A 25,587-nucleotide genomic window follows, 5' to 3' on the forward strand; every position below is an offset into this window, starting at 1 on the left:
CCCGGAGAGACACCAATTAAGATGTATTACCCCACGGAAAAGGTGTGGCTGGAAGAAGCTGGCAGTGAAGGACGGCAGCCTCTGTGAGGCACAGATTGTTGGCTGATTACAGAGTCTGCACAGAGCTGATGTCAGAGTGAACACCCCAATTTTTAAAAAGTTAATTTGAGCAAATAAGGAATTGGGGAATTGAATTCTAAAACTTTCTAAGTAGACCTGATTTCATCTCTGAAAAAGAGCATGAAAGACACGGAGAAGTAAGGCACTGATCGTAGGTGGCTCTCAGAGACCCTTAAGAATTCTCGTTCCAAGTCAACTGAGTCCTTGGTCCAATAAACATTTCATCGTTTCTGGCCAATGGAGGCCTCAGAAAAGGGGCTGGAAGTTAAAAACACAAAGCGTTCCTTTAATATAGGTTTTCTCAAATTCGCTGCCATACACTTGAAAAGAACATTTTGCAATTTGCTCTTTCTTACTTGTGTTTCTCCCAGTTAAATAAAGACTGAGAACACACAGCAATAAAGATTCAAACAAGGCCAAATATTTTATAGCAGAACATATTGGATCAAAACGCGTGGCCCTGAAAACATCAGTGTGCTTAGATTTCTTTGCTCATTTCCTTTTGCTACATGAAAGGGGGTGTGAGTCTGCAAGAAATCCTATTTTAAACTTATTATTTTCACCAAAAACTCTCGATTCCCTGAGAAATTTATGTAGGTTGTTGATCTCTTGTTTTTATAGAAGCGTATAGATCATATATTTCACGAAAGTGAAAGGTCCAACGTAATACTCCTGACATATATTATTCATGGAGGTGATGTTTGCATTCGTGTTCTTAAATTTTGAGTTTAAAGATGAACAAGACATAGAAATAAATATTCTATCGTTTGGTTATGCACAGCAAGCATAGTACCTGCCTCCCACTTTTCATTTACGTGATATATGCTTGTTGCATTGGTTGAATGTCTTCTACAGGCTGAGGCTTGGGATAAAATACGAGGAAGGTGCAGTATCCCTGCTCTGAAAGGCTTCATAATCCAGTTAGGGCCAGAAGGCCTATATGGAAAAAGTCTAGCACACACCCTGTGTGTTTATAGCATGCAATGAATACTTGCTGAGTGAGTGAATGAATGAATAATATTTGGGAATGGCAAAATCAAATATACCTCGAATGTTACAATAAGATGTTTCAAGAGTGTGATTATGTATTAATAAAATCAAATATATCACTGCACCATACCCAGGGCATTGTGAATCTGGCAAGTGGAGGTTGGTGCTTCTTTCCTCCTTGAGAGAAGTCACCGTATATAAAACAAATGGCTCCCTTCCTAACTTAGCACCTGACATAGATGCCTGAGACTTGTTACCATTCTGGGTTTAATCAGTGCCCCCATAGGGTCCCGAGGCCCCTCACAGGGTTCAGCCTCGGAGAGGAGGGATGTAAAGCAGTAGGATTGGAGTCTAAGACAAAAGAAATTTTATTTTATTTTATTTTATTTTGTCAATTTTTTAATAAATTTATTCTCTATTGGTGTTCAATTTGCGAACATATAGAGTAACACCCAGTTCTCATCAAGTGCCCCCCTCAGTGCCCATCACCCAGTCACCCCCACCCCCCGCCCACCTCCGTTTCTACCATGCCTAGTTCGTTAAAAGAAATTTTAAAAACTGGATTTGGATGGGGTTTTTTTTTTTTTTGACAATTGCTGTCAAGTATTCATTGTTCCAATATAAAACAAAAAGGACCGTTCAACATCTCCATAAATGAGGAATAAAACAAGTCATTTAGAAAACTTCAGTTAGCCATCAGGAAAGACATCTTAAAATATAAATCCTCCCCCCCCCAAAAAAAAAATATATATAAATCCTTCCCAACAGTGTGTACGCTTAACCGTGGGACTCATCTAGAAACCGACAGCAAATCATGCGGCTTGCAAGGTCGCCTAAGTATATCCCCTTCGTTAGATCAAAGCCTTATCGCCCACTAACACCCCCCTCAACCTACAGAAATTCTCGGACATTTAATATCTAGGAGTCAGGAAAATACGCTTTGAATCCAATTAGGTACAGCCGAACTCCGAGGAAAATGAGCGCCGGAGGGTCTAACGTCCTGGAATGACTATCATTGCTGTCGTTTATCGTGCTATGAGCTGAGCACTATTCTCATCATTGTTGACTCCATCTTACAGATGAGGAGACCGAAACACAGAGGTTAAGTAATTGTCCCAAGGTCACACTGCTATCAGGTGGTAGAACCCAGATTTAATGCAGATTAATTCCTGAGCCTGAAAGTTCAACCCCTTGGGCACATCCAAATTAAGGACAGAGAGTATTGGGAACGCCACGAACCCTTATTCCGTGATGTTAGAACACCCGCCTCCCTGATGACTTATTCTACTTAAAAAAAGAACAGGGGCTTTGGTATGACAATGGGTGGGAAATGGTCACATGAGGGAAATGGGTCTAGTGGAAGCTCTTTCCAGTCCTTCCAATTGCTGATTCCGTTTCTGATCATCGTTTCATGAAAGCACAGAGAAGGAGATTAGCACATCCCTGACATATCTCAAGAATCCTCTGGGAGTTGCTGGCGGCGTTTGTGGCCAATCCCCTTACTCCACATGAATGAGAGAATAGAGATTGAGCAAGTGGGTGGAACAGAACAGAACTTACTTCTGGAAAATGAAGCAAAAGCCCTTTATCAGTTGGCCTCATGTCTTGGAGCTGCGAGCGCACGTGTCACAGTAACAGTTAGTCAGCTGGGCCATCCTGGGACACGTCCGGCTTTCTGTGAAGTCACATTTGTTAAAAGGAGGAAGAACTAGGTCGTGACTTTCACTTATTTCCTGAGACACGTGGGATGCCTTTGCTCTTACACCCTACAGAAAAATAACTCGGAGACCTCTCAGTTTTGGCACCGGGTCCTCCTCTAGGACTTGGCGGCCCCCAGTGTGATTGTGCTCTTAGTCACTAGGTATCTAGATGCTGAGCGTGACTGCCAGGAGGAGGTCTCCTTAGGGTATGAAAGAAACTGAGTGCATTTTTTTTTCCAGACAACCTTCGATCAGGATCCCTCTTTAGAACCTGATTTCAGATCTTTGTGCTCTAAAGCGCGCCGTCCGCTAGGTCACACGGGCAGGCAGAGGTGGCTTCAAAATGACAGCATGGGAAGAAAGGACTCTGGAAGGAGATTGGCTTCACACGCTGCTAGGTGACTGGTCGCAGCCGCCGGGGTGCTCCTCGCTGGACACTCCCGGAGGGGGCTCCACGGCCTTCCACTCCAGACGCCAACGTGCGAGTGGCTCAGTGACCTCTGAGGACCCAAGCCGTAGGCGGCAAATAGCGTCGTGAGTCCACTGATATGAAACTTTCCATTGAATTTCATGGTCAGCTCGCACACTACTTTGGAGGTGATGAAAGGAAAAGCCCATTTGGGGTGTCTTGTGAGGCCTTCCCTCCTCCTACACATGTCAGGACATTGTCTTACGTGCTCAGGGTTGTTAGAGTCCCAAGAGCAGTGCGGTGCTTGTGTAGGAAAACGTCACCCTTGCACACTCACCTCCTGTTGGTGACCACCGACTGTGCACTCCTTATGTAAGAGCGACCCCCAGCTTGTTGCTCAGACGTACGTTCTATTCCCTAATGACATGTCGGTTGACTCAGATAAAGTATTATCCTGAAATCTTTTTCCTTCTCCCCCTTCTTCCCATTTTTCTATTTTGCGCCTTCCTGGCGTGGCCATGCCTCTCTTTTGTACACCTGCCCGCACACTCCCCCCTCTCTCTCACAAAGCTCGCACGCTGGGACACACAGACGCAGCCCCCACCCCAGGTAATAAATGGACTATTGAGTAACTCGTGGATAGTGTAGGTGACAGGATGACTATGAGACACACAAGATTTGAAGTGCGACTTTAGCGTCTAATACTTTCTCAGAATTAAATACACCCTGAACTTAAACCTACATAACAACTTCTGCAAAGTAAATGTCTGTAAGAAGAAAATGTTGCTGTGGACAGGATTTTCACATACTCAATTTTAATAAGTATTTTTTTAAGATTTTTTATTTATTTATTCATGAGAGAGAGAGAGAGAGAGGCAGAGACACAGGCAGAGGGAGGAGCAGGCTCCATGCAGGGAGCCCGACGTGGGACTCGATCCCGGGACCCCAGGATCACATCCCGGGCTGAAGGCGGCGCTAAACCACTGAGCCACTGGGGCTGCCCAACATACTCGATTTTAATATCTTACTAAAAGGTTGCAATTCACACAGAGTCCATAGGAAACTCACTAGTAACACGGGAGCCTCCACGGGAAAGAAGCTGAGGTCAGTAAGCTAGCACCCCTCAGGGGTTCATTTCTATTCTGCGTCTCCCGTCACTTTCCTCATCCTTCTGCCTTTTCATATTGGGTCAACAATCTTATCTTGAAATAGGATAAAAGTGTCCGATAGACCTTACACTTGCCGCCAAGCATTAGTCACCCTGTGGTTCTCCACCAGTGAATCATCGGGCATGGAAATGTGTCCTTTTCCACGTGGAGAACAAGCTGAGTCAAGCCAATCTGCGGGGGAGGAGGAGAAGCACCCTTTCCAAAGGCAGACGAGATGAGCAAATCCATCTCTTACCACTCTGCAGGCTTACGATCACATTGATTTAAGAAATTCTTATGTCATTCTAAAATAAAGCACTTAATATATTTCAAAAGAGCTCCAGTCATCACCTTCCAGAGTAACCCCCTTTATTTACCTATTTAAATACATTAGGAAAGAAATCTGTGTTTCTGCTACAAACTCACCTCTGTGGATGACATACATGTGCTCTTAGCAGCCACAAAGAATAAAGTCATCAAGTGTCTCAAGAGAGGGCTAGTATTTTGCGTAGGATCTCATCCTTCCCCCTTCTCCTATAGATCCTATGGATTACCCTTTCTTCCCTGTTCTGTTTCTTCCTCCGAACTGAATTGTCCTATTGGCTTTTTTTTTAAGACTTATTTTTTTTAAACAGATTATTTTTTTTTTAAGATTTTATTTATTCATGAAAGACACACACAGAGAGAGAGAGAGAGAGACAGAGAAGCAGGCTCCATGCAGGAAGCCCGATGTGGGACTCGATCCCAGGACTCCAGGATCACGTCCTGGGCCAAAGGGGGCGCTAAACCGCTGAGCCACCCAGGGATCCCTTCTTTTGTTTAAACTCAATTAAAATATAGTGTATCATTAGTTTCAGATGTAGAGTTCAGTTATTCATCCATTGCATACAACACCCAGTGCTCATCACATCACATGCCCTCCACAATGCCCTTCACGCAGTTACCCCATCCTCCCACTCCCCTCCCCTCCAGCACCCCTCACTGTGTTGACGGTTGAGTGTCTTATACTTTGTCTCCCTCTCTGATTTAAACTTATTTTATTTTTCCCTCCCTTGCCCTGTGGTCCTGTTTTGTTTCTTAATTTACATATATGAGTGAGATCATACGATAATTGTCTTTCTCTGATTGACTTATTTCGCTTAGCGTAATACCATCCGGTTCCATCCACGTCAGTGTGAATGGTAGGATTTCATCCTTTCCATGGCTGAGTAACATTCCATTGTACATAGACCACTGCTCTATCCATTCATCTGTCGATGGGCCTCTGGGCTCTTTCCATAGTTTGGCTACTATGGACATTGCTGCTCTAAATATTTAGGTACAGATGCCCCTTTGGTTCACTATGTTTGTAACCTTTAGATAAATATGCAATAGTGCAATTTCTGGGTCGTAGGGCAGCTCTATTTTTAGCTTTTTGAGGAACCTCCATGCTCTTTTCCAGAGTGGCTGCAGCAGTTTGCATTTCCATCCACAGTGGGAGAGGGTTCCCCCTGTCTCTACATCTTCGCCAACGTCTTTTGTTTCCTGTCCTGTTAATTTTAGTCTTTCTGACTGATGTGAAGTGATGTCTCATTGTGGTTTTGATTCGTATTTCCCTGATGACAGGCGATTTTGAGCACTTTTTCATGTGCTTGTTGGCCACGTGTAGGTCTTCTTTGGAGAAATGTCTGTTTATATCTTCTGCCCATTTCTTGACTGGATTGTTTGTACTTGGGTGTTGAGTTTGATACGTTCTTTATAGATCTTGGATACTAGCCCTTTATCTGTTAAGACATTTGCAAAAATTTTCTACCACTCTGTAGGTTGTATTTTGTTTTCTTTTTCAACTATATCCTTTGCTGTACAAAAGCTTCTTATCTTGATGAACTACCAAGTTCATTTTTGCTTTTGTCTCACTTGCCTTTGGAGACGTGTCTAGCAAGAAGTTGCTGCAGCCAAGGTCGAAGAGGTCACTGTCTATGTTCTCCTCTAGGATTTTGATGGATTCCTGTCTCACATTTAGGTCTTTCATGCGTTTTGAGTTTATCTTTGTGTGTGGTGTAAGAAAATGGTCCAGTTTCATTCTTCTGCATATGGCTGTCCTATCGTCCCAACATCCTTTATTGAAGTGACTGTCTTTTTTCCATTCGATATTCTCTCCTGCTTTGTCAAAGATTAGTTGACCATTGGGTCCATTTCTGGGTTCTCTATTCTGCTCATTGACCTGTGTGTCTGTTTTTGTGCCAGTACCACACTGTCCTGATGACCACAGCTTTGTAATAGAGCTTAAAGCCCTGCATTGTGATGCCACTAGATTTGGCTTTCTTTTTCAACATTCCTCTGGCTATTCAGGGTCTTTTCTGGTTCTATACAAATTTTAGGATTACTTGTTCCAGCTCTGTGAAAAAAGTCTATGGTACTTTGATGGGGATTGCACTGAATGTGTTGATTGCCCTGGGGAGCATAGACATTTTAACAATATTTATTCTTACAACCCATGAGCATGAAATATTTTCGCATCTCTTTGTGTCTTCCTCAATTTCTTGCATCAGTGTTCCTTAGTTTTCATAGTGTAGATCCTTTACCTCTTTGGTTAGGTTTATTCCTAGGTATCATACAGGTTTTGATGCGATTATACTTGGGATCAATTCCTTGATTTCTCTTTCTTCAGTCTCATTGTCGGTGACTAGAAATGCAACTGATTTCTGTGCACTAATTTCATTTCCTGCCACATTGATGAATTGCTATATGAGATCTAGCAATTTTTTGGTGGAGTCTCTTGGATTTTCCACATCAAATATCTTGTCATCTGTGAAGAGTGAGAGTTTGACTTCTTCTTTGCCAGTTTGGATGGCTTTTATTTCTTTTCATTGTCGATAGCTGAGACTAGGACTTCTAGTACTATGTGAACAACAGTGGTGAGAGTGGACATCCCTGTCATGTTCCTGATGTGAGGGGAAGAGCTTTAAGTTTCCACACACACACACACACACACACACACACACACACACTGAGAATGATATTCTTTTTGGGCTTTCCCTAGATGGCTTTTATGATATTGAGGTATGTTCCCTCTATCCCTACGTTGTGGAGAATTTTAATCAAGAAAGGATGCTGTACTTTGTCAAATGCTTTTTCTCCATCAGTTGAGGGATCATATGGTTCTTGTCCTTTCTTCGATTAATGTGATCTATCACATTGATTGATATGTGGACATTGAACCATCCTTGCATCCCAGGAATGAATCCCACTTGTTGTGGTGAATAATCCTTTTGATGTACTGTTGGACCCTATTAGCTAGTGTCTTGGCAAGAATTTTTGCGTCCATATTCATCAGGGATATTGATCTGTAATTCTGCTCTTCACTGGGATCTTTGTCTGGTTTGGGAATCAAGGTAATGCTGGCCTCATAGAGCCAATTTGGAAGTTTTCTTTCCATTCTCTTCAGAAGAATAGGTGTTAATTCTTCTTTAAATGTTTGGTAGAATTGCCCTGAAAGGAAATTGAAGCAGTAATCAAAAAACTTCCAACAAACAAGAGTCCAGGGCCAGGTGGCTGCCATTGGCTTTCACTCAGGGAAAGTGCCTTACACTCTCCTTTTCTCCACCTGCTGCCCTGCCTCTTGCCTCCTCTAAGACAAAAGGAAGTGTCAGTGCTCACTCTGTATATCTTTGCCTCTTTCTCCTCCTGACCAGACCCGCTCTAAGCTGCCTTCTAAATCCTTTGTCCCTGTGCTCTCTGGAGTCAGGCAGGTTCAGGCAGGTAAGTCTCGCATGTACTGTGTGCTTCAATCCTTGCTTTATGGACTTTGAGCAGCATTGAGTTCTGCTGACCAGTTCCTCCTCCTTCCAGCATTTTCCCTTTTTAACTGTGTGATGCAGCACTCTGGTCTCCCTCCTACTCTCCAAATAGTCCTTTCAACCCGCTTTCCAGGCTGCCTTCCTCCATCCAGACTCTCATTGCCGAGACCCCTCTCCTTTTCACCATACAACCTCTCCCCAGTCAATCTTCACCAGGTCCACAGCTTCAACAGCCCCTTCTCTGTGACAGCTTCTAAATGTGTATCTGCGGTGCTTGCCACTCCTCCCACCTCTGGATTTGCATCTCCCATCACTTACTTGGCTGCCTCAAAAGCATCTCAGGCTCATTTCATTTCAAATGATTGTCCCTCCCTCGCCCCTGAAAAAGACTAAGTTGTCTTCCAGCATTCTCTTCATGAGTAAACACATCAATCATTCCACTGTAGCAGTCAGAGACCCACTGCCCTCTCCCTACCTCCACCCAGCCCCTCACTTAGCATTGTGGATTTGACCTTCTCAATGGCTCTCAACCCTGTCTCTCTCTCTCCATCACATAGAGCAAGATACCATCACCTCTTCCCTAAAATAATGGAAAAAGCCTCCTAAATGAGCTACTCAACCCTGCCAGCTGGCCTCCCATGATGCAACAAGAACAATCTCCTCAAAACACAACTCTGATGATCCTACTCCCCTGCATGAAACCTTAAAACAGCTTCCCACAGGTCTTAGTTTAAAGACCAGACTGTAACATGCCCCTCACAGCCTCACATGGTCTCTCCCATCCTCTGCAGCAGCATCTTGTCCCATATGTCATCTATTCTCTCTCTCCGCTAAGGCTAGGAGGATCTTCTTTCAGTTTCCCATACACACCTTGCTTCTTCCTGCCACTGGGTTTTTGTACGGAGTGCAGTTTCTCCTCTGTTCATCTGGTTAATAGAGATTTTAGCTTTTCCCATTACAATTCAAATTCACCACCATGGGGAAGCCTTCTGTGACCTCCATGATAACAAGGGTCTTCAAAACCTTCAAAGCCTTCTTCTCATGACAATCGTTACACCTGCTGTCTTGTTTTTTGTTTTTGGTTTTGTTTTCTACATGTGGTTATTTGATTAATGTCTATTTCCTCTGGTAAATAGTAAATTATACGAAGGGAGCCCTCCTCATCCATCCACCTTCAGCCCCTAGCACACAATGCTCAATAAATATTTGTCAAATAAGTGAACATCCAAAGTTTGTATCTTCTCAGAGAATTTTCAGTAAAATTTTTCTCAGGCAAATGATGACAAAAAACAAATTAATGAATTCACAGTGTTTCATTTTAAGAGACAGATAATTCGTATTATAACATTTCTGGTGTAATTTTTGTGCCAAACATATTCTTTTGAATTAACAGTATCTTCCTAAATAAGTTCTTTTCAAAGTAATATGAGAGCACAGAGAGAGATGGCATACATGTATACGTGTTACAGATCAAGTTTCCAATGTAGACATTGTAAGACTTCTATTTATTACCAAAAAGTTGGAACCACAACAGATGGAACTTGTGTTAAATCATTCCACAAAAGCATTGTAGAGAACACCTTAGGATGTTCCAATACAGCAGCAATGTACAGGAAGCTGGGATGATGGCTAGGATGTGTTCAAGTTGAACAATGCTAACAAGCTGACAAGTATGTCAGATGGATTTTTCCCTCTGCAAGGGAAGCAGCTCCACAGTCCACAGGGGAGTGAGAAAGCCCTCAACATTTACAAGCGTGTAAATCCAACTCTGCCAGCAAGAGCCATCCATGAGCTCGTATTAACGGAATGGCAGTGTGAGCCCAACATAAGAAATGTGTCTGGAACCCTTCCTCATTCAAAATTCCATCCTAAAATTGAGCGATTATCTTCATTCACTTCCACTGTCCCTGATCTTTTCCCATTGGCCCCTACTAGTCATTACTGGGCAAGTCCAGGCCAGTCTTCCTTGATAGCTGCCATAAAGGCACAAAGGTGATCGTGCTTGCTGCGCAAAACTACTGAACAGGTTACCTTCTTAGCAAGTAGCTGATACAATAGTAAGCCAAATTCCACGAATATTGATTCTGAGCATTTTTTCCGTTAACGCTATTGATTTAAGCCAAGGATGTGCCTGCTACCTCATACTGCTATCCTGTTTTTTAATTTCACGGAAAGGTTATACCAATTTTCTTCCCATTTTTGGTTTTGCAGTTTAACTGTTTTGTGTATTATGTGACCTGTTACTGTCATTTGCCATGAGGCTTCTTTCATTTCCTAGAAGTTCTTGGGCTACAGGAGAGTCACCTAGGGATCTTATTAAAAATGTAAGGTCCCTCACCCCACCCTAAAAATATGATTCAAAAGGTTTGGGCGGTACCTTGGAAGGTGCATTTCAACAAACCAGCAAGTAACTCCAATGTAGGTGGCCCTCAGAACAGTCTGGAAAACACTGTTCTACGGGCTTATAAAATAGCAGTTCTGAGGCTTCTGTAGATCAACATTTCCATGACTGATAGAGAAGCCTAGAAAGCATACTACGTTTTGACAGGTATAAAATTATTGAGGAGGGAAGCCATTCAGTTAAATGTGGAAGTGTGCTCAAAGGGCTGCTGTCAAATTGAGTTTGTCTGTCCTATTCTGGACCCTCGGCATCTTGAAGGATGTTTCAAAACCTATGCTGGATTGTACCTCCTGCTTCATCTACTACAGATAAAGAAATATGGCACTCTAAAATAACGCCTAGATGTTCATTAGAAACATACCATTCGTGATGATCCTTAGTGATTTCAAAAACCACAGACACTCAGTTTACTAAATGTGACTCCTATAACCTCCTCATTTAATGCTTCTATCCTTCTTTAAGCATTTCCTCTATAATTAGAGTTGCCTTTATTAGAACTGACACATTACAAAAAATAGGTAAAACTGTGGAAGGGAATTCAAGTAAATCTCAGTGCACACAAAGAAATTCCCCACAGACTGTATAGGAGTTATAATTCCCAGAAGCAGTAATTTCAAGGGAAATTTTTTTAAAAATGCATTTTCTCTGTTCTTTTTCAGAAAACTAAGTATTTGACATTTATATATTTTTTTTCTTCCAGAATATGCCTTCTTTTGTAGGTATATGTATCTTTAACAATCAGGAAAGAATATCTAAGAACTCAAATATCACAAATGAAATTCATGGCAGTCTCCATTATGGGTTATTCATGCACAGCGCAATGTTTTCGAGACAAAAGTTACATAATCCAAAAAACACACAGTATCAGGGAGTTCTGAGTCTCTGAGTCTGGATGGAAGTCACTGTGCAATGTGAATAGTAGTTATATGGGGGTTACCATCTACCATCATAAAAACAAGCAGGAAGTCTGGAAGAAAGGGGAGCATCCTCAGATGGTGTGGAAACCACTCCCAATGCAGCCCAATCCATACTGGATTGGCTTGAAAATGGCAGTATTAGTGAATAAATTAATTTGTCACACAAAAACAGGAGAGTTCACCTCCCTTTTGAGACTCTTTGAAATCCCCCTCACACCTTAAGTTCAAAGCCTGAAGTCCTTGAACCTTAAAGGTGTTCACTGCCTCACCCTGAATTCTCTCATTATTCCAACATCTTCATGTGGATTTCACTACATTCCTGATTTGGGGGGATGGAGGCAGGTTTTATCCTGGAGCCATTAGGATATGGGATTTATAAGAACCATCTGTTCATCATCACAGTAAAAGGATGATGAGCATCATTTTATGTTGATGATGATATCATGGTCATGATGATAGTAGCTACTATTTATTGATCCCTTACAATATACCAGCCATTTGGTTAAGCAAGGCCACTGTGAACTTAATGGCATTTTCGTGTGTCTTTATTTATTATGGTGGATGAAATCCACTTGGGGGTGTTTGACTTGAACAGCAAAATACAAGCTGAATTTCAGCCTCTACTCATGACCTTGACTGAGTGCTCCTGTGCAGTGGCCAACTGCACAGCCATTCATGGTGGCCTTGGTGTTAAGCGTGACAACCCTAGAGAAGATAAACCTGAAGCTCAGTGGAGTAACTTGCGCAAGACCTGTCAGTTGTTAAGTAGCAGATTCTGGACTCCAGTTGAGGTCTGGCTTCAAAACCACTGCCCTCATCTCATAAACTATAGGCCTATACCAGAGAAAGTTGCTGGCGTAGCCCTGTGTGGCGAGTGAACGTGGCATTCAGCGCACCATGTTTAAATTAAGCGATAAATGACTGAAGACATATTCCGAATTGCAAGAACGCTTAAAACAAGATGGAGACCTTGACTCAAGGAAACTCTAGTGCTCTTGAGATAAAAGTTATGTGACTACAGAAATTATTATTTTTCATTATGTTTCATTGCAAAGCCTGAGATTCCAATTTGCTCAATGTCCAGGACCCTTAAGAATTGGCCTCTCCTCGACTTTCACACCATCTCCGCTCCTCCAAGTCCCATCTCATAGAATGAATTAGTTTCTAGAATGCATTGCACAACCCGTCTCTAAGCTGCGGCCCTTTGCCTATGGTTTTTGTTTTTGTTCTTGTTTGTTTGTTTGTTTGTTTTTTCAGTATGCCTCTTCTCCCTTCATGTTCATCACCGTTACTTGTTCTTCAGAATTCAGCTCAGATACATTTACTCCAGGAAGCTCTCCTGCCTCCTCTGCCCAGTTAAGAAGTGTCCCAGTCTCCCTTACCTCCGGCTTTCGGTTACAGCTGACCACTAGGACAAAGGCAGGAGATCAGAGGGAGGGAGCAGAGTGGGGTTGGGTCATTTCTTCCCAGATTCCCCTCCCCTTGGTTGCTGCAGGTTGACTGTGCCCTATGCCCAGGGCCACAGCTCCTGTGAGTCGGTGTTCTGCCCACAGCTTTCCCTCTGGGTCCTCACTGCTCTCTCCCCTTTCCTCTTCATGCAGAGGCGTGTTAGGCGTCCCTGTGGCTCCTGGCCCAGAGCACGAGGGTGCTTTTCCTACACCTTGCTCACATCTGTGTAAATAGTCCCTTTATTAACTCCCCTCAATTACCCAGCGTGAAGTGTCCTCTGTTTCCTGCTGAGACTCTGTGATACGTAACTGATCCCATCTGGGGCCCCGGGGGGCTTCGTGCCTGTGCCAGCAGGACCTTCACAGGTTCTGGGCTCCTGCTTAGTCCTTAAGAAAAGCAAAGTCCTTTCTAGTGAGTCTTCAAAAGGACCTACAACTGAAGTCCAATATGACCTCCCCATGACAGTTTGTTACCCAGTCTCTTTCCTGGATCTTACACCAAGAAAACCTTGAATTGCCTTCATACCCTCAGTCCTCATGGCTTTGTCCCAGGGCAAGTGCTTTATAAACTTGCTTCTGAGCTCATGGATTTTTTTCAGATTCTTTACGTTCTTTTCTTTTCACGAGCTTTCCCTTACACACACCCCTTGTACCTCTGCCCTTTTCCCTCTTCCTAAATACCCTTTTTCTCTTCCTTAGCACAGGCCCAGTCCCCATGTCACCTCCTCCCAGCCAGAAGTAGAATTTCCTTTCTTTGAGTATCGTAGTGCTTGGCTTTTACTTCTCCGGCGGCACTTGCCAAACTCCACATTGAGCTGTGTAATTTGTAAAAATACTTTACCTCACCTGCAAGATGATAAATTCAAGCTCCCTCTGAACTGGACATTGTCACCCGCTCAGATCCAAGCACAGTGCCTTTCAGCTTATCTGTGCTCAGGAGTATGTGCGGGGGTGGCTGGATGGTTGGCGGATGAACAGAGGACTATTCTTTACTGCTTTGCTCTCCCTGCCGAGGGGCTTCTCAACTTTGAGGTCTCTGCCTGGTACTATTTCGCTCTTACCAACATCACACTGAGTCAGATTAATGCCTTCAAAGTTCATTTTTTATTGACATAAATATCTTCAACCCTTGGTGCCCAAAAGAAATACAATTAGTGTATAAACATTTGTATTAACACTCAGAAAGACTTCTAAGTTGGTAAGCACGCTAACAGTTTGGGTTCCAATTGCACGAGGGAATTCAGTTTAATTTTCCATAGCTTTTCAGCTAACTGACGAAGAGAAGAACAGATCTGGGTTGGCAGAGAATGTCTTAGCCCAATGGTGGCCCTTCAATGAACTAATGCATTAGTTGGCGAGTGAGAAAAGATTTGCACATCCTGCATGTGTTACATAGTTTCAGGCACGTGATTATTCTCTCAGTCTCATTCCACATATGCTATTTTTCAAATAGGATATGATCATTCTTGGAAAGAATTAATTCCTCGTTTTGATCATGAAGATAGTGTTATCATGAGAACTATTGCTGATAAGGACATGATACGGGCAGTAGACCTATTAAACTGACACTTGGCCTCTTGTGCACGTGCTAGATATCACTGCAAAATAAAATTAAGATATGGAATAGTAGGTGGAGCGTTTTTAAGTCTCTTTTTTTTTTTAACTTCTGAAACTATTTTTAAATTAATCCCAGAGCTACAAATAGTCTGGCTTTTACAAAACTATCAGAAGCTGACTCCGACCCCTAAATTCAGGCCCTCACACGCAGCTACTTTAAAGTTCTGCTAACATTTCCTTCCTACAGCCCTTTCCATGGACTTTTTCCCTGGGGTAATTTTGGCTGGGCTATATAATGGAAAGCCTCTGTTCAGCAGAATTTCTCGGCAGTCCTTCATCTTTTTGATCTCCAGTAATCCTATCATTTCGTCTTGAGTCTTTCATGGTCATTATGGTCATTATGTTCGGTCTGTGGGTGTGAGATCCTATCCACTCTGTATCTCAAACAATTCCTTCAACTATTTTGCCAAGTGCTCCTTGAAAACCTTTGTCACATACTCTTCAAGTGCAACATTTGTAAAGTCTTTTTTTTTTTTAAGAGTGAGAGTAAGAGAGAGGGAAAGAGAGAGTGAGCGAGGGGAAGGGCTGAGGGAGAGGGAGAGAGAGAATCTTAAGCAGGGTCCATGCCCAGTGTGTGGAGCCCAGTGAGGGGCTGGATCTCCCAACCCTGAGATCATGACCTGAACCGAAATCAAGAATTAGATGCTTAACCGACTGAGCCACCCAGGTGCCCCAAGTGCAACATTTGGACCTGCCTTGAGGAGAAATACTTGAAGAAAATCCCCTATGTCAGATCCAGAAGGATCCATGGGCTTAAATATTATTTAAGTCAACCATGATTTCTAATCAACTCAGGTATCATGACTATTTCAAATGCTTCTTTGAGTAAATATAGAAGATTGACACTAGAAAAATGTGCTGTTATGAAGCCATTACGTTCAATCATCTTACCATGAAAACCTTGGCAAGAAAGCAATGGGATTACAAACTATGTGGTAAAGTCTACTAAAAGCAGAGGACGGAGGGGGCCGTAGCGTTTACTTACCCGGTGTCCTCACATAAGTTTCTTAATTTTGACTTTTGATCGCATCATCTTTGCAAAGCAGGTGGGATCTTGCTGATCAGAAAACTATAGTTGAAAGGACTCAAATATAACTCTTCTGAATTCTTATTCAAAAATCCTCGGACATCATAATTAGATTAGCGATTTTTTTTCTGATTTGAAAGCATAAGAAATGGATGTTTTAGGAAAGATTTTAATGTAAGTTTTGGCCTGGGCTTTTCATTGTTTGCTTAGAGTGTGTTTTCCTTTTTTCTTGGATCTCCCTTTGGACCTTCTGTTCTTCCTCTCAGAGGGACTGCTGCCCCTTTCGTGCCTCAAGAGCATGCAGTTAGTAAACACTGAACCCACGGTCCAGGCCAACACTGTGAGGCTGTTCTGGCTCTCTAGGCCACGCAGCACAGGAAAGACAGAGCATCTGTCCTAAGTGCTCTGTCCGAGGTAACCGCTGAGTGTAGAGGCCATACAAAAGGAGCAAGCACCATGTTGATGGGACATTTCAATTTCCAAAGAGCATTACTGTATTAATAGTCTAAATCAGATGATTCCTAATCAGATGATTTCAAGGCAGAGCTCTGAAATAATTTTCTTGAAATTGATAGTCAATATTTCTTGAGTTCCTGCTCTCTCTATGCTCTGCTGTGCACCATGCTCGCCGCCATGAAGCTCCTCCAAAGACAGGAGACTTCTCAACAGTGAAGTCTCAGATTGAAGTTCCCTTCAAACGTCCAGGCTATTTCCTGACAACCTATGTGTGCGGGCACCAACACCCATGTCACTCCCAATTCATTTTCATCATAGCCCTGTCACTATCTAACGGTATATTTGATGTTTGCAGTGTTTAGCCTTATTGGGATTGACAATAGAACATTCCATTGAACATTCATCAGACAGGGGGGAAAAGGGCCAAACTAGCCTTAGTAGAACTTTGTTTATGAAAACTATCCATGCTGTAAATTGCATCATTCTTATCCTGAAAATACTGTCAAGATGGACAAATCCTCCTGGTCTGAAGTAGTCCCTTGACCTGTATTGGAAAAGAGAAACAATAGGATAGCAAGAATGGGTTGTGTTTCTATGGTCAAACAGGCACTGTCTGGATTTCTAAGTGATGGAACACATTTCATTACATTCAAAGCATTATGAAAATTGAACATAATGTATGTAAGTAAATATTGCATAATCCCCAGAAATCAGATGCTCGCCTGTGAATTTGGAGAGTGAATCTTGTGTAGTTGGCAAAATAAATGAAACTCTTCAGTTCAGCATTGTAACTTTTGACTTCTGGCATTGTGACACATCTTCTAATTCCATGATTACACGTTATCGTACACACTCTACCTCACTGTAAAATTAACCTTTTCAGTCAACAAATACAGATTCCCTATGTTCGTCAGGCACTACTATACTAGGTGTCGGGTGATACATCGGTGAACAAAGCAAAAATTTGCCCTTGTAGAGTTTTCAGTTCAATGGGAAAGACACATGTGAATCAGATAAATACCAATAACTATCTACCAATGATTCTTGATGTAAAAAACAAAACAAAACAAAAAAAAACACACAAAAACAAAAACAAAAAAAAACATGCCAGATGTGATGAGAACATATGGCAGGTGAATCCGCCCTCGTCTGGGATTGGGGAAGTTCTCCTAAAAGAAGCAACATCTAGGTTGACACCTGAAATGATTAGTTGTTGATTGGGCGGAGATGGGCGTATGCAGAATGGAGAGGGAGGACGTGTGTTCCCGAGTGGAAATACCACGTTCAAAAGAGTTGGGCTGGCCTTTGCGATGTTATGTCTTCAGGAAAAACACATCTTCAGGGGCATTTCTTCAGCTTTTGCTGCCAAATAGCTAAATATCCTTGATTTATGATTATTTATAGAGCTATACTTCTAAGCAGCTTGTGTGAGCAGTTAATGTGAAACAAAAGAGTTAAGCACAGAAAGTTGAATATCTGGCTACATCTTAAAAACTGCTAACCAGATGCTCTTTTTTGTGAACTCTATTCCTTTTGAAAATCTCAATGAGGGCTTTCAACGGGTTCCCATCATCATATCTAAATTGTGCATTCCTTTAGGGACAAAAGGGGGAAAGGTTAACCAAATTCATAATTTACTACCGCACTTTCCAAATATACTTTCCTGGGTTCTGGTTTGTTGTATAATTCTGACTTTTGATCGCTTGCCAAACAAATAATGGGAAATAAACGGCTTGATCATTCTCTTACCTTCAACAGTTATAAATCAAGATGGCCAGCCTCTCATAGAAGGAAAACTTAAAGAGAAGCAAGTCCGATGGAAGTTCATCAAGAGGTGGAAAACTCGTTATTTTACACTGGCTGGAAATCAACTTCTGTTTCAAAAAGGAAAGTCTGTAAGTTTCCCCCTTGTCTTTTATACTCGTATTTCTAAGGTCTCCATCTCCACCAACCAGCTAGGCATTTTGTCTCGAGTTAAAACGCCAATAATTTGCCCTTTTCCATTTATAATTTTACAGTGTCGGCGTTTTTTTGCATACGTTCCCTGGACTGTCTATTCTGTTTGGTCTTATGTTAGTCGGTTCACTTTTTCTCTTTGGTTTATTAGGGGAGATCTTTTTAAAAGTTGACTTAAGTTTTAGAAGATGAACTACTGAAGATGAGCTCCTACCAATGAGCTTGACTTGAACAGTGTTTCTTTTGTTTCCTTATAGATCACTCACATAAACTAATAGCGTATGACATTGGCCCTGATTTCCTTTAGAACTAAAGGTTATATCTGGAGGCAGAGACCCAGGGAAGAGAGACAGCAGGCTGGGAGAAAGAAACAAAGGCTGATTTATCTTAAGTACTTCTTGTAGTCAACAAAGGTCAGTTCTGGTTAGGGAAAACCATTATCACCCTTCACTTAATACCCAGATAATAACTAGAATGGGATTCTAAAAGAATTAATAAATATTCATTGAATATCATTTTCAGTCTGAAGTAGGATGCTCAGTAAATATCTGTGCTCTGGATTTTGAGTAGGAAACTTCTGAAATAGCATTCTATTCCAATCAGCAATGCGAAGCTATTCTCTTCTTTTCAAGTCAGTTTTATTTATCATTAAATTCTACTCATTCAGGATCAGAGAGAAAGAAATCTTGACGTACTTCTTGGATATTGTGAATATAATGATAACAGCTTATTGCATGCCACACTGGGTTGCCTGAAAGAATCCTCAGAACTCTCTCTCTCTCTCTCTCTTTGTCAAATAAATAAATAAAATCTTCTTTATTTTTTTTAAAGATTTTATTTATTTATTCATGAGAAACAGAGAGACAGAGAGGCAGAGACACAGGCAGAGGGAGAAGCAGGCTCCATGCAGGGAGCCCGACGTGGGACTCGATCCCGGGACCCCAGGATCATGCCCTGGGCCGAAGGCAGCACTAAACCACTGAGCCACTCGGGCTACGCTAAAATCTTCTTTAAAAAGTAGGGGTGGTGCCTAGGTGGGTCAGTCGGTTAAGCATCTGCCTTCTGCTCAGGTCATGATACCAGGGTCCTGGAATCGAGCCCCACATGAGAGCCTGCTTCTCCCTCTCCCTCTGCCTTCTACTCCCTCTGCTTTGCCTCTCTCTCTCTCTCTCTCTCTCTCTGTCAAATAAACAAAATTTAAAAACCTTCAGAAGAGTCCTTTGAGGTCAGCATTATTGTTATTGCTGCATTACAGACGGGTAAGTCTGGGGTGCCTTTCCCTCCCTCCCTCCCTGCCAGCGAATGGAAGCCTACTCCTCTGGGGGTGGGGGGTGATCCCTGAGGCCCCTTGCACAGTGCACAGTGAGAGCCCTCACTTGCCTGTGTCTTTCCCAGGAGGAGCAGATACCAGGTTGTCTGACCCCAAGAAAGCCTTGTAGGATCTGACTTAAGTGGGCAGCGGAGGTACTTTCTGTCTTTATCTTGCTGGTAGGCAGGCCAGGAAGGGCAAGACCTTGGCCTTTGGATTTCTGTCATGTCCCCCCTTTTACAGATATTATTTGAGCCCCAGAATCAGAGCGATGGAGAAAGCATGTGCATATGTACATGTGGTCATCCACTCCTGCACAAAGATGCCCCAAAGAACACGCATACAGCACCCTGCGCTGGCCTCTCTGCCCACTGTGTTCCGCTGGTGGCCTTTAAAACCCAGGGTCTGTCAGTCATTACCAGGTGTCGGTCTTGGTCCTCATCAAAGTTATCTGTGAGATACAAAGGAGCTAAAGGCTCTGACAAGTCTCGCAGGAGATAGCCCACTTAATTTTGGTTAACTAGCATATCTCAAAGTTGTTCCACCATATAGCATTTAACATCATGTAACATCAAGCCCCACCCTACTCCCTTCCCCTTGTGAGGGAGAGACACACACACTGATCAGCTTGACCAAAGATAGAGCCAGTAAGGTAAAAAGGAATAAAACTGGAGTCTGACACAGGCAGTATGACATCGGAGCATGTTATTAAATGAGTGTACTGTCCTGCGTCCCATGAACACTTACAATACAGTCAGTGGCAAACCAAACTATGTTTGAATTTAATTAATGAAAGATTTTAAAGTATTTAAAAATCACGATTCACTGAGCACATTCGCACTATATCTTTGGAGTGCTCATTATAAAATTTATTTGAACATTTTACTGAACAGGAACATAGTATATCTGAATTATGACAAATTTTGATCAACACTTCTTTAGTTACTAAAACTTCATGTTAACTTTTTGAATGAAAGAAGTTGGTGATACCTACGCTAAGCTCATGCTACTTTCTTCGTCTGTGGGTATTATCAAATATACAGGTGGACTTTTCTGTGGCTGAAGATCTTTTTGAAGGAGAAGCATAATGGTGTGCTCGATTCAGACCGTGGTGGGAGGTTTAAAGAAACTCTTCTTAGCATAGCTCCACATTGAAGTACTTTTAAAGTATCTAAAAATGACCATCTGAATTTCCTGTTTTTTAAAAGAAATCAGAAATAGAAGTTAAGATACAGTGATTTTTCCGATCCCTTGAGTCAGAGCAGAGTTTGTGCATAAGAATATTTTTCCTGAGCTCAGATAATAACCTTTATACTTCTTGATTCAGAGCTTTTTAAGAAAGCTTAAAGAATAAACTACTTTATAATTGGCTAACTTGTTTGACATCTTTATTGGGAAATAATGGTTTGACATTTCAGAAATGTGATGGAACATGTGGCTCAAATATTGAGAAATAATATAATGCAGTAGAAGGACCACAGCAAATTCCCGCTCACCCCCAGGGACACAGTGACCTAGCAGGGGTCACCAGGCCACCTGAGACTTCGGCCCCATCATAAAGGACCTTTCTGAGGGGGGCACTTGACGGGATGAGCACTGGGTGATATGCTGTATGTTGGCAAATTGAACTCCAATTAAAAAAATAATAATTTAAAAACAATAAATAAATAAATAAATAAATAAATAAACAAACAAACAAACATTAACGACAGAAACTAAAAGTAAAGGACCTTTCTTGTAAATGAGAAAAATGTGCATTTTTAATAAGAACTGAAAGACTACAGAGAATTAGGGTAACTTTTTGTTTTCTTGATCAGTTCCTCCAGGTATCAATGTCTAGTCTCTAATTCAAAGAAATACAAACTTATCACTGACAGATATTTACTTTAGACCAAATTGCGTTAACAAAGTATTATCTAGTACAAGTATCTTCAAACTTTATTCTATTCCCTAAAAGAATTTTGAAAATCTGTGCAATCTCGCAGCATTTTAAGTTTATCCTACGTTTAAGAAGTTGTCCAAATCGTAATTTCTGTTGAACTGAAAATATTATCATTTTATTTTATTTTTTAATTTTTTATTTATTTATGATAGTCACAGAGAGAGAGAGAGAGAGAGAGAGAGAGAGAGGCAGAGACACAGGCAGAGGGAGAAGCAGGCTCCATGCACCGGGAGCCTGATGTGGGATTCGATCCCGGGTCTCCAGGATCGCGCCCTGGGCCAAAGGCAGGCGCCAAACCGCTGCGCCACCCAGGGATCCCAATATTATCATTTTAAAATAAAAAGTTCACACTTCTCCTTCAAATATAACCATTGGAATAACATACCGTAGCAATTTGGCACCTACGACCATCCATTTAAAAATATAAACAAATTAGTTCATCTCTTACCGCAGTGTTTACACGGTATCCTTTTTCCTTCAAGTCATATTGTTTCCTACCTGCTCCACAGTATTTTATCCTGATCACCCAATCATTTTTCACTGCAGTAAAATTATCTATATAAATTGAAATTTATTTTAATATTTTGTGACATCAGTCTCTAAATATTAATATTTTATTATTATATTTTTAAGACTATCACTTCTGAAAAGTCATGAGTATAATACAAAATGTTATAAATGGGTACTAACCATTAAAAAGTGAAATGCTGTTGGAAATGCTTCTCTTAACGAAACAGCTGGGGAGTGGTTGTATTGCTTTGGTTGAAAGACGCTTCCCCAGCAACAGTATTTTCAATTGCTTTTCTCACTTGTTTGATCCTCCTGAGATTTTTCCAAGTTGGATGATAGACCATGGTAACTTTGGGATGAGTGAGAAGGGTGCCTTTTCATTGGAAGGTGAAAGAAAGGTAGTTGTATAGGGGAGGCGGGAAAGGAGAGCTGGCAAGAGCCTCAGGCTCAGGCAAGTCCTCCGGTAGACAAATGTATTCAGGGGTTTTAAAGAAATTGCTGTAAAGAAGTACTTGCTCTTTTGAAACTATTCATACTAGCCTGTTGTGATGACCCTCCTGTGTTGCAGCAGGGATCTTTGAGGCTCTGTGTTGATGCAAGAAAAATGTAAATCAGGGATCCCTGGGTGGCGCAGCGGTTTGGCGCCTGCCTTTGGCCCAGGGCGCGATCCTGGAGACCCGGGATCGAAACCCACGTCGGGCTCCTGGTGCGTGGAGCCTGCTTCTCCCTCTGCCTGTGTCTCTGCCTCTCTCTCTCTCTGTGTGTGTGACTATCATAAATAAATAAAAATTTTAAAAAATTAAAGAAAAATGTAAATCATCAAGTATTCTTTCACTAAATGTTTGTAGACAAATCATACTTCCAAAGCTCCAGTGTATTTCAAAAACAGTTTGATTTACTTAAACATTAGAACCCTGTTTATTCAATTCATACACCTTTCTCAGAGATAATACAAAGGAAAATTCATTTTCATGCTTCCCAAACTGTCTCAAATTCTGAATTAATAGTACTTTAACTGTACCATTGCTTTTTGCTCTATTGATACAGTGTTGATATCAATAAAAATGACATAAAATCAAAGAAAATGAATTAAACATTCCCCCAAATCCCACCAAATAATAAGTTTTTATAAATTAGCCATCTGTGCCAACTTAATAGACAGTAACATAGGGCCAATTGCTCACTCCTTCCATTGTTTTAATGACTCATTGAGGCCTTAGCATTCAAAATACCAAAGGTTATGAACTATATTCAGTGAAAGGATTCTGATCCTCTTAAAAAAGTCTCCAGTTGCCAGAGATCTTTTCATACCCTGGGAGCCAGCTCATGTTCTCTCCTTCCCATATGCATTTCAGAAAGATGATCCTGATGACTCCCCAATAGAACTCAGCAAAGTACAGAGTGTGAAAGTTGTGGCCAGGAAACGCAGGGACCGCTCCCTCCCTCGGGCTTTTGAAATCTTCACAGACAATAAAACCTATGTTTTCAAGGCCAAGGATGAGAAGAATGCAGAAGAGTGGCTCCAGTGCATCAATGTGGCAGTTGCCCAAGCAAAAGAGAGGGAAAGTAGAGAAGTAACCACATATCTCTAGGGATTTGCAAGCCGACCTCACATGGATCGTATACCATGGGCATTGCCTGATCATTGCCAATGTCAAGAGAAAGAAAGAAATTCACCAAGTCACATTGTGTTTTTACTAAGTACCAGTGGAACAGTTTTCCCTAAGAAGCAGGACCTAAAAGTGGCAGGATTCTTATGCATCTCATGTTCTAATGACGCCTGCGTTAACTCCAAGAGCATCTGTGTGATACATCCAGGAAAAGGAGCTAGAGATGATATGGGGCAGAAAGGGGGGTGTCGAGGATCTAGGAACCTCTGTAGGTATTCCATTGTATGCTGTAAGAACACAACTTTACAAGATACCTGAAATACCTATCCGGAGGAAAGATTAAACACTTTTTAATCAGAGGAAAACCACTGTCTGCCAAAAGTATTAGAAGAAAAAAAGAGAGGAAAAGTCAAAATTATGGACCCTGAGGGAACACATATAACTTACTTACATTCATAAAATGGTGTTTTTTTTCTCTCTAATGCAAATGAAACTAACACATAGTAAGATGGTTTGCAAGTGAAGACAGTTATGTAATTAAATGTCTGTCTTTCAAAACAACGTCTCTGATTATTCCATTTAGGTGCATATAATATGATCTAAAGTTTAGGTTCTTGGGTATATCTCCTGCCCAAGGCAGTAAATGTAAGGCTAGGCATAGGAAACCATTTTCACCATCTTCAAAATATGTGCCATTTCCACTAAACTTGGAGATGTTCAAGTTCTATACTTTTCTTCTCTATAGTCAACATTTTAATATCTCAAAATTACATTTAATGGTTTTTCTCATCACTCATATATTTTTTTTTAATTAAGCGGTGGCAGATAGAATTATAGAATGATCCCCAATGGTCTACACCCTGACTGTCTCCTTAACTGGGGGACTTATAACTTGCTTCTAACTGATAGGATATGGCAGAAAGAATAAGATAGTCTCTTCCATGATTATGTTATATTACATGGCAAAGGTGAAGAGGTTTCTGGTTCTTAATCAGGTGACTTTGAGTCAGTCAAAAGGATACTACCTGGTTGGGCCTGACCTCATCAGATAAGCCTTTTAAAAAAGAGTGAATGAGTCAGAGACTCTCTCTTCCCCTGGCCTTGAATAAGCAAGCTGCCACAAGTTCTACAGTTTCAAGGGAATGAATTTCGCCAACAACCAGTGAGCTTGGAAGAGGATCTCAGCCCCAGCCTACACCTTGATGGCAGCTTTGTGAAACCTTGAGCAAAGGACCCAGCTAAGCCATGCTTGGACATCTAACCCAGAGGAACTTTGAGATAATAAATACATGTTGTTTAAAGCCACTAAGTGTGTGAAAATTTGTTCCATAGAAATAGATCATTAATACAAAAGTTAAGTTGGAGTACTTATAAAGGGTCATTTTTTTCTTCAAAATTTATTGACTACATAGTCTAGTATAGAAACCTGGGGGGGGGGGTGCGGGGAATCTAAGTAATCAGTATTCTTAATTCTACCTTGACTCTACTGCTCACTCAGTAGGACAGGAAATATGTACGAGGCCAAGCTGGAGGAAAGAAACAATTGAATTTTAACATGTAAAGTTTGAGGGTATTGTGAGTCACAGAAGTTATTACAAGTTGGAAACAGTTGTGAAGGTCAAGATTTTGCCTTACTGGGTATACAGATGGTCATTGAAGATGTGGAACTAGCTGAAGGTAATCAGTTAATGTTGAATTAGTAAAATGAATTGGACGCTGGTGGATTGGATGGAGTGTAGGTATAGGAATGGGAAGGAAAGTGATGCAAGATGGTAGCATTTGCTGAGAGAAAAAAATTCCAAAGCAATAGTTTAGGAGGTGAGCCAAATGGTAAAGTTAATTCCATGTAAACATTTAGAGTACAGATCGGTGATTCATCTTGGACTAGAGACATATCTCCTCCTATGAAGTCAGGCAGGAAAAGGTGGGAATAGGTATAGTTGTACATGAGTCTCTAAATATTATTGTGAGATCTAGCAGCCCATTCTTAAGAGTCCATTGAGTAATCCGAGCTGTTCATTAGAAAAAAACTGGTAACAGGCAAATAGAATATTAAGTGACACTGCATTAATTATTAATAATTTAAACGCCAGCAATGTGCTCAAACCTTTCACAGTAGAGAGATTATAGTAAAACTCAACCTGGATGCACGCTGATTCTGTTTTCACTGAATGCTTGTCCCAAGAAAGATGAAAATGGCCCCACCAGCTCGATTTAGAAGAAATGAATTCTTTTTGTTACTTGATAC

The 25,587-nt window shown here is 41.5% G+C and overlaps 1 protein-coding gene across 2 annotated transcripts in view; it reads left to right on the forward strand.

The window, feature by feature from the left end:
• VEPH1 (ventricular zone expressed PH domain containing 1) overlaps nucleotides 1–24,644 on the forward strand; it is a 222,416-nt gene extending 197,772 nt beyond the window's left edge. For both annotated transcript variants that reach the window (XM_072792150.1, XM_072792149.1), the window contains exons 13-14: nucleotides 17,771–17,907; nucleotides 23,085–24,644. In XM_072792150.1, the coding sequence (XP_072648251.1) occupies nucleotides 17,771–17,907; nucleotides 23,085–23,321 (374 nt within the window). In that variant the 3' untranslated portion in view covers nucleotides 23,322–24,644. The remainder of the gene's footprint in view (nucleotides 1–17,770; nucleotides 17,908–23,084) is intronic.
• Nucleotides 24,645–25,587: the final 943 nt, after the last annotated feature.

Source organism: Canis lupus, chromosome 22 (assembly GCF_048164855.1).
Source record: "Canis lupus baileyi chromosome 22, mCanLup2.hap1, whole genome shotgun sequence".
Classification (NCBI taxonomy): domain Eukaryota; kingdom Metazoa; phylum Chordata; class Mammalia; order Carnivora; family Canidae; genus Canis; species Canis lupus.